The 14159-nt window shown below is 33.4% G+C and overlaps 1 protein-coding gene across 1 annotated transcript in view; it reads left to right on the top strand.

Annotated features, from left to right (window-relative positions):
* Window positions 1–14159, top strand: part of CPS1 (carbamoyl-phosphate synthase 1) — a 117699-nt gene that overhangs the window by 51606 nt on the left and 51934 nt on the right. Inside the window, exons 20-21 of the mRNA XM_011358665.1 lie at window positions 4086–4262; window positions 7596–7714. Of these exons, the coding sequence (XP_011356967.1) occupies window positions 4086–4262; window positions 7596–7714 (296 nt within the window). The remainder of the gene's footprint in view (window positions 1–4085; window positions 4263–7595; window positions 7715–14159) is intronic.

Here is a 14159-nt window from a genome sequence, read left to right as displayed (position 1 = left end):
TCTTAGTAGAGGTTTTACACAAGTGAGCACTTCACTTATCAAGGAAGCTATTGATTTTGGATCGAGGAGGCGAAGGTTGGGAATTGTAGCACTGCATCTCAGACATAGAGAATGAATTCTTCTGGAATCTGTGCCTCTGTACTTTATCATGACACATTATTTTATAAGTGGCTATTAAATATTTATACAGAAAAGAATCAGATGTGCTTTATACTCTGATGTGGAATAATACTAGAATTTCTAAGAAGGATGAATTTATGTTTTGGGCTATTTTTAATAGTTATTGCTGAGAGAAAAAAATAAATTTGTCTCTTCCTTTATAGCTACCCATTGGCATTCATTGCTGCAAAGATCGCCCTAGGAATTCCACTTCCAGAAATCAAGAACGTCGTATCAGGGAAGACGTCAGCCTGCTTTGAACCTAGCCTGGATTACATGGTTACTAAGGTTCCTCGCTGGGACCTTGATCGTTTTCATGGAACATCTAGCCGAATCGGTAGCTCTATGAAAAGTGTAGGAGAGGTGAGTTGTTGGTTTATTTTTTTATTTTGTCCTTGTTCTCAGTTATTTTGTCAAATTTTTAACACCGTTGTCTAGATACTAAGTTCTTGATTGGAATATATGTAGCAATTTCGTTTCCTCTCTAGTGTTTCCACATCTATCTGACTGTTAACATAAGGCATTTGTTACATGACCATTTAATGGATTGATTCTATGAGCATCCACACTTTCGAGCATTCTAAGAGTATTAAAAAGGAGGGGCCATATATGTGGGTATATAATATATACACATATGTAAAAACACATTCATATTTATATAACCGAATTGTAATATATGTTATAACCAAATCAAGAAAATAAAATGATATAAAAGAAAACATGGTGTACGAAAAAGACCTTTGAATTCAGATTAAGAATTCAACTTTGGTCCATTCATGCAAATTGTGGCTGTAACCTCTGTGGGCCTCGCGTCCCACACCTGTAAAAGGAAGGAGCTGGACTAGATGATCTCTCACGGTCCTTTGAGCTCTAAAATCCTAAACTGAGAAGAGTGCAGTTAAGCCCCCTTTTATTGTACTGAAATGTTCTAAGCTTTTAGCAGCTTTCAATTTTGCATAGTATTCTATTTTAAATTTTAAATTGAAGTTAGCTTTTAATTATTCCATCTTCAAAGAAACAGTACTGCTTGTGCGGCAGGAAAGAAATGAATTCAGATTCTTACCTCTGAGATTCAGTCTCTTGCCTCCCCCACCAAAGTATTTATTTCATTTTGCATCCAGGAGGCTTGGCATACTAGAGAGAACACGAGCCTTGGAACCAGATGAAGTTGAGTTTACTCTTGGTGTTGCCACTTACTAGCTGGTGACATTCGTGCAAAGCACTGAGCCTCAGGATTTTCCCTCTGAAAAATGGCGATGATAATACCTACTTTGTGGGGTTATTATAAGGTTTAGGATTAATACAGGTAAATGTTTAGTAATATATTTTAAGGTAGATTCATAGCGCACTTCCAATAATGTATTGCATCAATGTTACTATCATTGTTTATGGGTAGAATTTTTGAATACCAGAAGTATGCACAAATCTCAATAGCTATCTATCTATCTATCTATCTATCTATCTGTCTATCTATCTATCTATCTATCTATCTATCTATCTATCTATCTATCTATCTATCATCTATCTATTATCTATCATGATCTATCTATTTTACTTTATCTCTATCTCTGTATGGTCAAAGTTAGAGTTCTATGTCTAAGTATATAAGCCAGTTAGATTACAAAGCAAAAAACTATATTGTTTTATACTGGCCTTCATTTGTCCCATGACACAGATTATAACCTAAACTCAGGCTAACAATTTCAAAAATGCATGCCACTAATCACAGAAATACAGCTTAAATTCATCACCAAGCCAGTGGAAAAGAAAAAAAAAGGCATTTTATTTTATCAATCACATTCACATGTGAATGGCAGAACTATTGCTATTTTGGTTTCCTTAGTTTCCAAGATATTAATGGAAGATATTAAAGTAATGACAGATAAGGAACAACTTGACCTTTTAAATGAAATGTCTTACTAGTTGTAAAAGACAAGTAGTAGTTTTTCTTCCTTCATAGTTGTTTTAAATCTTATTTTTTCTTTCATGCTTCAAGGTACATAACAGAATTAGAATTCAAATGCCATGAAAAGTTTTGTCGGTAGTGTTTTTGCCAAATAAACAACTGTTATTTAATTTACATTTTGTGTGAAGTGTCCGTTTTCATAATGTTCACAGTGAAATTTGTAAGCCAAAGAATATGAGATAATTTTCTAATGTTTCATTTAAGGCTTATTATCTGAGGAATTTTTATTGTCAGTTAATTTTTACCCGCTATGTTTAGTTCAACTAAAGTTAGTAAACATTTCCTGAGTTCTTATTATGTGCAAGGTACTGGGAAGATACAACAGTGAATAAGATGTTAATTGTGACACATTATTTGTAGTAGGTGATAAGTTCAAAATAGTAACTGAACCAAATATAATATGAATTAAACTGTGGTAAAGTTAAAATATAGTATTTATATACAAGTGTTCTTAGAATGTAGTAGACTATGGTAAGGGAAAGCATGATCGTTATTCCACTGAAAAATGGTGAAATTTTCACTTAATGAATGTGAATTTTTTAATAATGTAAAGTATTAAAAAGCACGAATTTTGAACAAACACAGTTATATATTCCTTTACTGATATAAAGATAAGTTTGCTTCCTTTAATTGACTTTACTCCATATACCATTATGTACAGTGTACTTAATAAAAATTTATGGTGAGCCACTTAATAGAACTAGTCACTTTAGGGCAAACTTTTGGATATGTAATAAAAGTTTTATTAAATATTCAAAAATATTTTCTTAATTTGATTGTAACATAAAATACCTTATTTCTGGCAGTCTCTCCTTGCGTCGGTTAGCAAATCTATGAACAAATTGTCTAACTCTTCAAATACCACTATGCCTTGCAAATTGCTTATCTGAATTAGACTAACGTTTTATTTATTCTCATTCTTGAGAATGTTCCCTTATTTCTAATTAAATTTGGAGCAGTGTTAAAAGGTTATCTGTTTGGTTTTAGCGATCTTTGAATATGTATCTCTTATCACACAATTGACATGAAGATTTACTTAACTGACATTCGTGGGAATTTGGGTCTATTTGAGGAATCATGGAAGTTTACTGATAGCAGCATTATGACTGTTATTATTTTAAATTGAATACCAAAATTATATAGCAATCTATTATTCCACAGAAAGATTCAAAGACAGCGTTTATGCAATGAAAATAACTGGGTAGGCTTCAAAGTCAATTTAAGTTTAGTTCTGACTTGTAACTTGTCTAAACTAAATCACCGCATGGTTTTTCTAATTGATTAGTGTACAATCATCTGTAAAGATTGTGGGAAGACACATTGAATTTGTCATGGAGAATTTAGTCTTCACCTATGCTCAAATCTGATTCTGTCAGTATTTGTTATTATTCTTGAGATTCTATTAATATTAATGCTTAGCCATAAAGAAAGCTAAACTGTCTTGGATACCGACTGATATCCGTTTAGAAATAGTTCTGTTTTTGTGTGAACGTATGTCTGGTTTTTCTTCATTTGCTTTCTACTCTAAAAGATATCTGCATAAAAGCAAGCTCTTATTAAGGAAAGGTCGATACATTCTGATCATAGATTTCTTATTTTAATACTGTGGTCAGGAACAGGTACAGGTGATTTTCTCATCAGTCTCAGCAAATACAGCTAAAATCTCTAAGTGGTAAAAGACTGACCTAATGTTGAAGACTAATTACATCAAAACAATGGAGAAAAGGAGAGAGGAAGAAAAATAACACCTAAATTTGAGTGGTACTCTTTTGATAGATGTTTTATTCCTAAGTCTTTTATAAGATGCATTCCTTTTCTAGTTTTGCTTGTGTATATATATATAGTGTGTGTGTGTGTGTGTGTGTGTGTGTTCCAAATGTGTGTGTGTGTGTGTGTGTGTGTGTGTGTGTGTGTGTGTATACTTTTCCTTTAAATATGAGCTCTTAAATGTGTATTACAGGTCATGGCTATTGGTCGCACCTTTGAGGAAAGCTTCCAGAAGGCTTTACGGATGTGCCACCCATCTATAGATGGTTTCACTTCCCATCTCCCAATGAACAAACAATGGCCATCAAACCTAGATCTCAAAAAAGAGCTGGCTGACCCATCCAGCACCCGCATCTATGCCATTGCCAAGGTAATATGTGACAAGCGGCCCAGAGCTGCTTTTTTTTCCCCCAGAATATAGGAAGCCTGGACTTTAAAGCAAAGCTGAATTATCAAGTGATTTGGATTCAAGGATTTTTGGAAAAATTTTAATTTTCTTCAATAGTATGAAACTGAGGACTTCTATGCATTTCATCAGATTATTTTATTTTATAATTAATGAAAAATTTCCCTGTTTTATTTGACTTTAAGCCTGGACTTATGGACACAATGCAATTTTAAGGGATGATCACATAAACTGTTCCTTCCTTTTAGTATATATAATATCAATACTTTAAGTAGATTTGATATTTGTCATTTCTTATCACTCTCATAACTTGAGTTTTGAAAGTGTGGAATATTGTGTTTTAGAAAGGAAGATGCATTAAAAAATATCCGTATGGTTACCTAAAGACTCTAGAATACTCTATTGCTTCTTTTTCTGTTTTTAAACAACAGACTATAAAAAACTTCCATGATTATTGGCTTTTCTATGTAATTATTTTATTGGTCTTACTTTTAGAACAAAAAAAGCCCCACATTTCTCACTTCTACTCACTAGTTCTCTTTATGCAAATTAAATGCCATATTAATCTCCCTTCATGTTTACTAAGCTTAGAGTTTTGAAGTCTCAGCTTATCTGATTTTATAAAAGGTGACTTGGGCAGCTGGGATCTGTCTGGTCAGAAATCCCTGAATGGCTTTTTGACATTTAAGGAAGCTTAGGCATTAATCCTCTAACAGTGTCAAACCTGTTAGTTTGTCAAACCTGCTACAAAGCCCCACTGACCATTGTGTGTGTGTGTGTGTGTGTGTGTGTGTGTGTGCACACTCACACGTGTGCATGTGGGATGAGTGGATGGAAATATGAATTTTGTCTTTAAAAGGGGAGTTTGTGTAATTTGTCTTTGTCACAACAGAAAAATGCTGTTAGTTATTCTGAACTCACTGGAACTTTTATGTCCATGTATTGTTGAGAGTCCAGTAGAGAGGGGAAGAAAGGCAGGGAACGTTTTCTTCATTCGTAGAATGTATACTCTTTGCCTTTATGGTTTCTAAATGTGAAATATTTACTTCCCATTGAAATCTTGGGAGATGCTAGTATATTTTGATAGATATTTCTCAGTGTTGAATTTCAAGGTAATAGAGAATTAACATTTTTCTGTGGGGGTAGTTAGTGATGAGAAGTTACTCCAGAAAGCCATTTCACCTTCTTTATTGTGCCTACTTCAGTCTTTTGTTTAAAAAGCAATTTATCCCACTTATATGTGTATGTGTATCTCTATTTACATATACTTTTTTTCCAGACAAAGCACAGTAAATGGATTTTTTTCCTTAATTCTAGTTATCATGCTTCTGCCATTTAGAGGCAGATGAAAAAGGGAAGTATTTCCAAACTCCCAGTGAGGCTGTAAAACTCAAGCAAGTCTCTCATTCTTTTCTAATATACTTATAAAGGATGAGGATTCTGAGAATGTGTGGAGATTCTTTCTTGCACAGAGTACCCTATATCTGAGCAAGAAGTACAGGGTCAGAGGTATAAATTATCGTCGGCCAGAATGCCGAGAGAAGGAACTGCTTTCTGTTTGTTAGAGGTCATCATTACTGTTCATTTCCACAGCAACCAAGAGCTTGGTGATTTTGACAAAGCGTGTAAGAACTGTGGAGGGCTGAAGGGGAAAAAGAATGAAGGGAGAGTGTAAATCTTCACTCGCTTTCATGATTCTTGGAAAAGGGCAACTTGCTCGGAGGCCCGATTTTTGCAGCAGTCTTATTTCAGGATGACTAGATCATCATCTCTTTTGGTTTGGGGAGAATACTGGACATTCTTTTTGATTTGGGGAACATTAAAGTCACCTCAGGCTTATGTGGAGTCATTATGAACTTCACTACAGCCGTGCGACATGGCAAAGCTGTAGTGCTTGAAGATGAAGTCCCAAGATGGGTGGGATCTTGCTTCCTGTTTGAGACTGCAGATGTCGCTATGTGTTTCCTCGCAGTGAAATGACTACAGGATTCTAAGTCTTGAGTCAATCGCAGGGTGATTGCTATGTGTGATTGTGTGGAAACTTCCTTTGGTTTGTCACAAGTGCACTAACTGCAGGTTCTATCCCCCTCAGAGTTTTGATGACCAACAGCTAATTGTGCTTAAATCACTTGGAAAATAAGAAAGAATATTAAATCCTTGGGAACAGGGAGAATTAAACAAAAGAAACATTGAACAGACTTACGAAGTGAACAGATCATTGAGTATTACCTTTAGATGTCATCATATACTAATCAATGGAATTATGAGCTATGCTCTATCTCAACACATAATTATGGTCTCTTAGATACTAGAAATAAGTAAAAGTTTTAAGAAAATTAAGTTCCCTGGGTTGAAATGTAACAACAGAGTTATTAGTTGCATATATTTCTTAATGAGATATAAAAATATAATGTTCTATTCTAAAATATGTTATTTTGGAATATTATCTCTTCATTATTTTTCATTTGGTATAAATATCTGTGTATGTAAAGTAATAAAGAATAAGAGTAGACATCTTTTGAATATAAAGTTTTGGTTTTGAGAGTTTACCTCTTTTTTCAGTTGCCTTACCTAACTCAGCCTAATGACCCACAGATGTAATTTTACTTTCGAAAAATTGCTAAAGTAAGCTTCAGAAAAAGGCTGAACTGCCTATCAGAACTGAAGTAAATTTACATTATTTTGGAATATATCAGGATTTTGTAAAATGCCTATGCAAAAGTAACTAATTCAAAACAACTTTTGTTTGCAGGCCTCTGTCAGGGTGTATTCTAGAGAAATAACACCAAGTTAGATTTGATCCATATACTCTCACTGACTAGTTTCTTTGAATGTTAAACAAAGTGAAAAAAGTATGCTATTTGCTAAAGGGTAATTATCCAAAATACAAGTAAAATGATCATTATAAAGATTATAGATTTTCTTACCAATTTGGCTTAATTATAGTTTAAAAAGATTCCTTTTAATTCCAAAGAGATGTCCAAAATTTAGGGTATAATTGGTAACTGGTCATATAAATAGCAAGAGGCAAAGCCTTTTAGGGGGATTTTCTGAGCATTCACCTCTCTGATTAACTCTGGGCACCTCCTCTGTATGCCATTCTGGATATAGTTGACAGCATCTGTAGTTTTATTGGGAGCAACATCAATGATATGATATCAGTTTCATGTTTCATGTCTTGGTCTATAGCCTCAGGCTCTCTGAATAACATGGAGAGGAATGGCTGCTATTTGTTTTCAATCACATAAGACATTTATAAAATATTTGCCAAGAAAGTATGTCTTCTCCTTTTGGCAGGCCCTGGAAGACAACATGTCTCTTGATGAGATTACGAAGCTCACCTCCATTGACAAGTGGTTTTTGTATAAGATGCGTGACATTTTAAACATGGAAAAGACACTGAAAGGGCTCAACAGGTAAGGCAGCCTGGCTCTGCAATTTTCTAGATCCCTTCCGTGCAATTTTCAAATAGTCTTCTTCTTACCATTAAGCATTTGCCCAAAAACTATGCTTCAATGAGGTAAATAGTGCCAAGGTTATAAAATGGTAGCCATAGCCAGAAGAAATGTGGGGTTTTTAGATGTTTACTTACTTATTAAAAGGTATCTATTAATATTTGAACTATCTTCTACCCCCACCCTTGCTATCAAATACAGTGATGTTTTTATTAGGTCTTTGAATTTATGAAAATCAGTGTATATTTGTGAATTCATGTGCTATTTAATTACCAAACATTACTTAGATTTAAATTTGAATAATCAATAAGTAAAATTCATGTTTTCTATACATTTTCTGAGTTTTAAAGACTGTTTTCTCTTAATATCAAGCTTCACATTCTGTATGTTGATGGGCATATATATATATTCCTTTTGCGTTCTACTGATATTTTTAACATTGAGACTTCTAGTTCAGCATACAAATAAGCTACATTCAAGTTTCTGTTAACAGTCTTTACCTCTCACTAATTTACATTTTTATCTCCTTAATGGCCAATTATTTAAAAAATTTTTATTTTATGTTCAGAATATTCTGATAATGTCAGCGCTTTAAAATCTACTTTTTAATTTTTTTGTGGAAAGACTGTTTGTTGGGGCACCTCAGGATTATAAAGTCATGGATAGGTTTTAAAAATGTATTTTTGATAAGAGGAGCATTTATTATTAATTTAAGAAATAATATATAATCCTCTTTAGTTTCTCCCTTTTAAGAAAGCTCTGAAATACACTACTATTGGAAAGAACCCTCACACACAAGTATAGGCATATTTTTAAAGAAGAAAAAAATTTTGATGGTGTAAATTGTTCTCAAATGATTTGAGAAAATGTAGAAAAATTAATCGCTAAAAAATGTAGTCGAGGGCAGTGGAAGATCTCAAAGCCTTGATTTCTCAACTGTTTAGCAACTTCAATGTATACTTGGGTTGCTGTGTCTACCTCAACAAGACGCATATAAATCAGGCACTGAAAACACTTGCTCTTCTTTTCGAGCAAAATGAGGTTCTTTTTCATCTACCTATTCAACAATTGCCCACAACAAATGCTTGGTTTTGAAAACTGGCAATTTTGATCTTCCTCGTAAGTCATCCTTTCTAGTGATCACATAAAATGAACAGTAGATAGCAAATAAGTTAAGAATCGAGCCTACACATTCATCTTAGAATTTTGCTGACTTGAGATGGTTTGTGACCCAGCAGAACTTCCATGTTGAATTATATATAGTCTGTTCCACTGTTTTCAGTTTTAGAAAACTGATTTCAAATGTCTATGAAACCGCTCCAATTAAACCACATGAGGGTGCTAGAAACATACAGTATGCCAACTGTAGCAGTGGAAGAGACCTGGGGTGAAAAACAGCAGATGTTATTGTGATTTAAATTTCCACTTGATAAACATTCTGATTTTTGGACAAATTCGATGTTTTAATTGAATAGTTTTTCTAACAACCAGAAAGCAGATTGAAATTCTAGCTAAGCAGAAATAACTGTATATTGATAGTGATAAAGGTCCTTGGAGGATTAGAATGAGTTACTGTTACAGGTCATTTATAATATCTTTCTGACTCCTACATCCTGTTGCATTTATTTGCTAATAATTTGACATTTTCAATCTTCATTTTCTTGCATAAGTATATTTGTACATAGAAATATTTTCTATTGTTCATAATTATCTACATTAAACATTTTATATACTTTTAATAAATTATTCTAAAAATTATACTTACAATTATACTTATCTCTTGTTTCAAGAGCTCAACAGATGGTTCGTGGTGTTAGTAAACATAAACCCTGAATTCATTATTATCTGAGTGATATTTTACTGTTTAATTCATTTCTTTTTGGATTGTCCTAGATGCACACATATTGATTTGACGATTGTTATTTAGAGATGTTAAGTAAATAAATAAAAATGGATGACCACTGAAGCTACCATTCACTGGCAAATAGGGGTCTGAAGTTAAAAGAATATTGCAGCAAATGGAGTGTGTAGGACTTGACCTTTCTTGCCCTATTTTGATTATCTTCACCCTTAGCATCTTCTGCTTTTATCAATTATGACATTTTCCATTTTTCTCGGTCTCTAAATATCCAGCAAGACTCAGTCATCAAGGCATATATATATATATATAGCTCCAACAGTAATGATATCTTTCCATTAACAGTTGGCATTATATGGCAAAATTTTGTATTGCCTGTTTAGAGAAAGGTTAAGAAGATCACTTGTTCTTTTTCATTTGCATTTGTTTATGGTTTACTTTGTTTCAAGACCTCAACTGCTTCAGTGTTGGAAAGTTGGCTCTAGGATAGGCCTAGGAGCTAATTATTTATTTTATGTAATTTGAGAGGACCCCAAAATTCTCTTGGCTCAACATATCTTTGGTGCCGATGTGCCCATGTCGCTTTCCACTTTTCTTATAAGTTCCTGGGAATAAAGGTAATGGGGATCTCAATTAGGAGAAAAGGAGAAATTTAAAGAGAGGATAAAGTATGGAATGCTAGACTGGGTTAAGTTTCACCTGGTTCCTTTTTGTTCACTGGAGGGAGCATAGGCTATGGAGCCAGTCAGATAGATTGCTGTGCAGTCTTACCCACCATGGAATCATGGGCACGTTACCTCACTCATTCCCTAGTCTCATATTCTCCCTGTTAATATCTATTTATAGTTCGTGAAGCCTAAATGATATAAGTGTAAAGGACACTTGGCTCATGATGAGTGCCCAAGAATTTTCCCTCTTTCTCATTGAAAATGAAACTGCTACTTGTTATAATGAAGAGTCTTTTGTGTTTTTACATATATGCATTTAAATACTCATTTTCAGAGTCACAATTTGCATTTGCTTATATATTTTGCAGTGCATCATTTCATAATTTTCTTTATGATGAATTGTCACTTATTTTAATACTACAAAGCAATGATAGCTATTGATGCGAATGCTATTATCGAAAGATCAATAGCACTCCATTAGGCTAATAAACAAAAATCCCTACTTTATAGTTGTTAATCATGCTAAAATTCTTTTAATATTCAATAAACACATTCACTAGCAGAGGATGAGTATATCACTCAAATTGATTGTCAGTCTGTTACTTCCATTTACATAGTCACCTCAAATGAAGTTCAGAACTTGGCTCCCAAATTGAATATTCCCATGTATTTAATCTATATGTGAATATCCACAGACTGGAGTGTGGAAAACAAAACAATGATTGTAGCAAGGTCAGCATTAAGAAAATAACTGACGAGTTTTCCATGTCTAAGTAAAAGCGGAAATTACAGTAAGAAGTCCCTTTCCTTGAAGGGTGGAGAAAAACATGTATCATGCCGAGGATGATGATTAAAATCCCAGCCTTCTTCAGGGTGATGTGATAAATTAGATGAGTGTTAGAATAATCCACACCACATCCCAACTCTGAGCTGAGCGCTTGCACCTATAAGAACTCAGTTGGCCATCATAGCAATGGCAACTATCCCGAGACTTCCAGAGCAATAAATATTCTTACTAACTTAGGTGATAACTGCTATTCAGACAGTTTCAGCAAAAAATTTCTCTTTCCCACTTGAATACACTGACTTTCTCTTTTTCCTCTTAAATTGTTTATTGCTGCCCAAGGGCATGCTAGGAGAGTTGACTGTTCTAGGCAGTTCCCCAAATTTATAAGCTGGAGTAGTGACATTAATTGACCTAGAGTGATAATATATTTTACGGTGGATTTCTTTAGGTTTCAGAAAGTTTCTTTTTACTCAGTGTGATGTGAGTTGTATCATGTAGGATTCCAGTGCTTGTTATGTATATGCATGGGAATTTAGATGTTTAATCTATTAACTTCACCTTACCAGATCACTTTGTAAAGAATTTAAGAAAAGTTAAGTCTGTCAGAATTTTCAGTGGTGCTACATTTGCATAAGCCTTATTCATTCCCCACTGAGCTAACCAAACTTTAGTATGCCTATTTTTCCCATACTTACTTACCCTACCAACACTGACTCTTTCACACATAAATGCTCCTCCCATATAGCATTTTCATCATTACTCACTAGAGGAAAAATATGCTTATTTTCATCTCTTACAAACTACAAAAATCTCAACCATAGTCCTTTCTTCCTTTAGTACATTGACAGATTCAACTTTGGTCATGCAAATAAATCTGGCCTGGAGGCCAGAATTGCAAGTGCTGCAAATCAAATAACTAAATAAAGTAACAAAATGATGTATTTAGAACTCTGTTTACACAGAGACTTGAATTTTGATTCAATCAAATGATTCTGAATGCCATCCAAGCATAAAATAATAATTGCCAAATTTATTGACTACATATGAAACATTGTTCATATTATTTCATTTAATGTTTACTACAACCTAAGGAAGGTAGTAATCACTCTGGTTTTATAGTTAATAAACTGAAGCACTGAGATATTTAGCAACTTTCTTGATATCACATGCTAATATAAAACAGAATTGAGATCAAACCTGAGCAGGACTCCAGAGCCAAGGATATTTTATATTTACCTTGTGTGATACATGTATGTGTATGTACACACATATATATGTATATACATATACATGACTGTATATACATTTTTGTATATGTGGATGCACACATATATGTTTTGGTATGTGGAAAGACAAATTACATATAACATTTGGAGGAAATAAGACTACATATAATAGACACTTTCAGTATAGTTACAGTAGTCAAAAAAGGAATGATATTCTTATCAACATAGAACCAACACATATAAAGAGTCAACTATAATAGTAATTAGTAGACAAGCCAAGATACAAGAACCTCTCAGTTGAACCCCTTTTGCTATATGGAAGGAAGAAATTCAACTATAATAAAGCTTGTTTGTGAGCAGAACCTATTTCAGGACATTACACCCCAAACATTTTTCTTTATATCAAATGGGATTAGCAATTTTAGATTGAAAGGCAATCATGATACTTAAAAAAAAAAAAATAGACAAGAAAAAAATATGAGACTGCCAGTTGCAGCTCTGAACATCTGCTCATCTTCTGCCTGTGACTCTTTTTAATTTTTTATTTCCTTATTTTGATTTCCTGGTTTATTTAGCTATTTTCGACTGATAATTGCTTCTTCTCTTGCATTTTATTAAATTTGGGCAATTTTTCTGGAATGGCCCATGTTGCTCTTTTTTTTTTTTTTTTGGCACAACACTACTATTTATGTTAACAACATTGTGGATAACTATTTTTTAAAAAATCTGTTATCGTCCATCATAGATGTTCAAAAGCAGGGGAGGTGATTGTGATATAGGTCATTTTATATAAGTATAAGAAACTAAGATTTTGAATCTGTTTCTCTATTAATTTTTGATATAAACTTAATTTACTACAGATTATTGTATAATTTATCCAAAAAATTGCTTTCTTCCATATTCTGTAGGTTTTGTGTTTCTTAATATTTTAATCCTGATAATATTAATATTCTCTTCCCCCTTCACTGCCACTTACTGCTACATTCAATGTAGTAAAAAAAAAAAAAAAGTAAGTGCACTTTTGAAGGGCCTAATATTCATACGACTATCACTGTGTTCAATGTGATAAACTGCATCCATTGATGAGTGCTGAAAAATCATAGGTGTGCTTATGGCTTAGGAAAACAATCTAGGGCAAGCCTGGTGAGATATACTTGGGCATTCAAGTGCTAAATTGAGCTCAGTAAAGTTGGCCATTTCTCTACAGCCACAAACTTCTGGCAGATGTAATAATGCAGGTGTCACCTTAGCTGGAACACTCCCTTTGAATGTCCTCTCCTACACATATTAGTTCTATTGACTTTTTATTTAACTTGTTCATGAAGCATGACAAAACCAGACAAGAATGTTTTGTGATTATATTTGATTGAAGATTCCGGGGAGAAAATGTCACCTAAAAGTTGTTAAACTTAGATATAAGACAGAAGGGTCAGTTCTTCACTTTCTAATGATAATTTATACTTCCTGGTAGGAAAAAATTAATAATAAACAACTTTAGCTTTAAAATGTATTAAATATAGAAGTAATATAGGGAAAATATATTTCCTATATATAACACACAATCAACTTTTAATTTTTACAATACTTTGTTATGACATATGTTATTGTTTTCCCCACTCCAGTCTGTGGACATTCTAAAATATACTAAAATGTGGATATTTATTATTTCGAATGTAGAATGGGAATGGAGACGGTTGGACACTTTAGTGAAACCCATTGATTTGATTTGCAGAAAATGGGTTATGTCCTTTGACTTCACTATCAACTCACACTATTATTGTAAATCTCAGTTTCACCCTAGTAAAAAAGAAAAGTACTCTTATTTTACTAGGCAGCTGTGCAGCTAGATGAATATATATTATGTGTG

This window comes from Pteropus vampyrus, unplaced genomic scaffold (assembly GCF_000151845.1).
Source record: "Pteropus vampyrus isolate Shadow unplaced genomic scaffold, Pvam_2.0 Scaffold42, whole genome shotgun sequence".
NCBI lineage: Eukaryota > Metazoa > Chordata > Mammalia > Chiroptera > Pteropodidae > Pteropus > Pteropus vampyrus.
The sequence above is the reverse complement of the archived record's forward strand: the minus strand, read 5'-3'. Positions and strand labels throughout refer to the sequence as shown.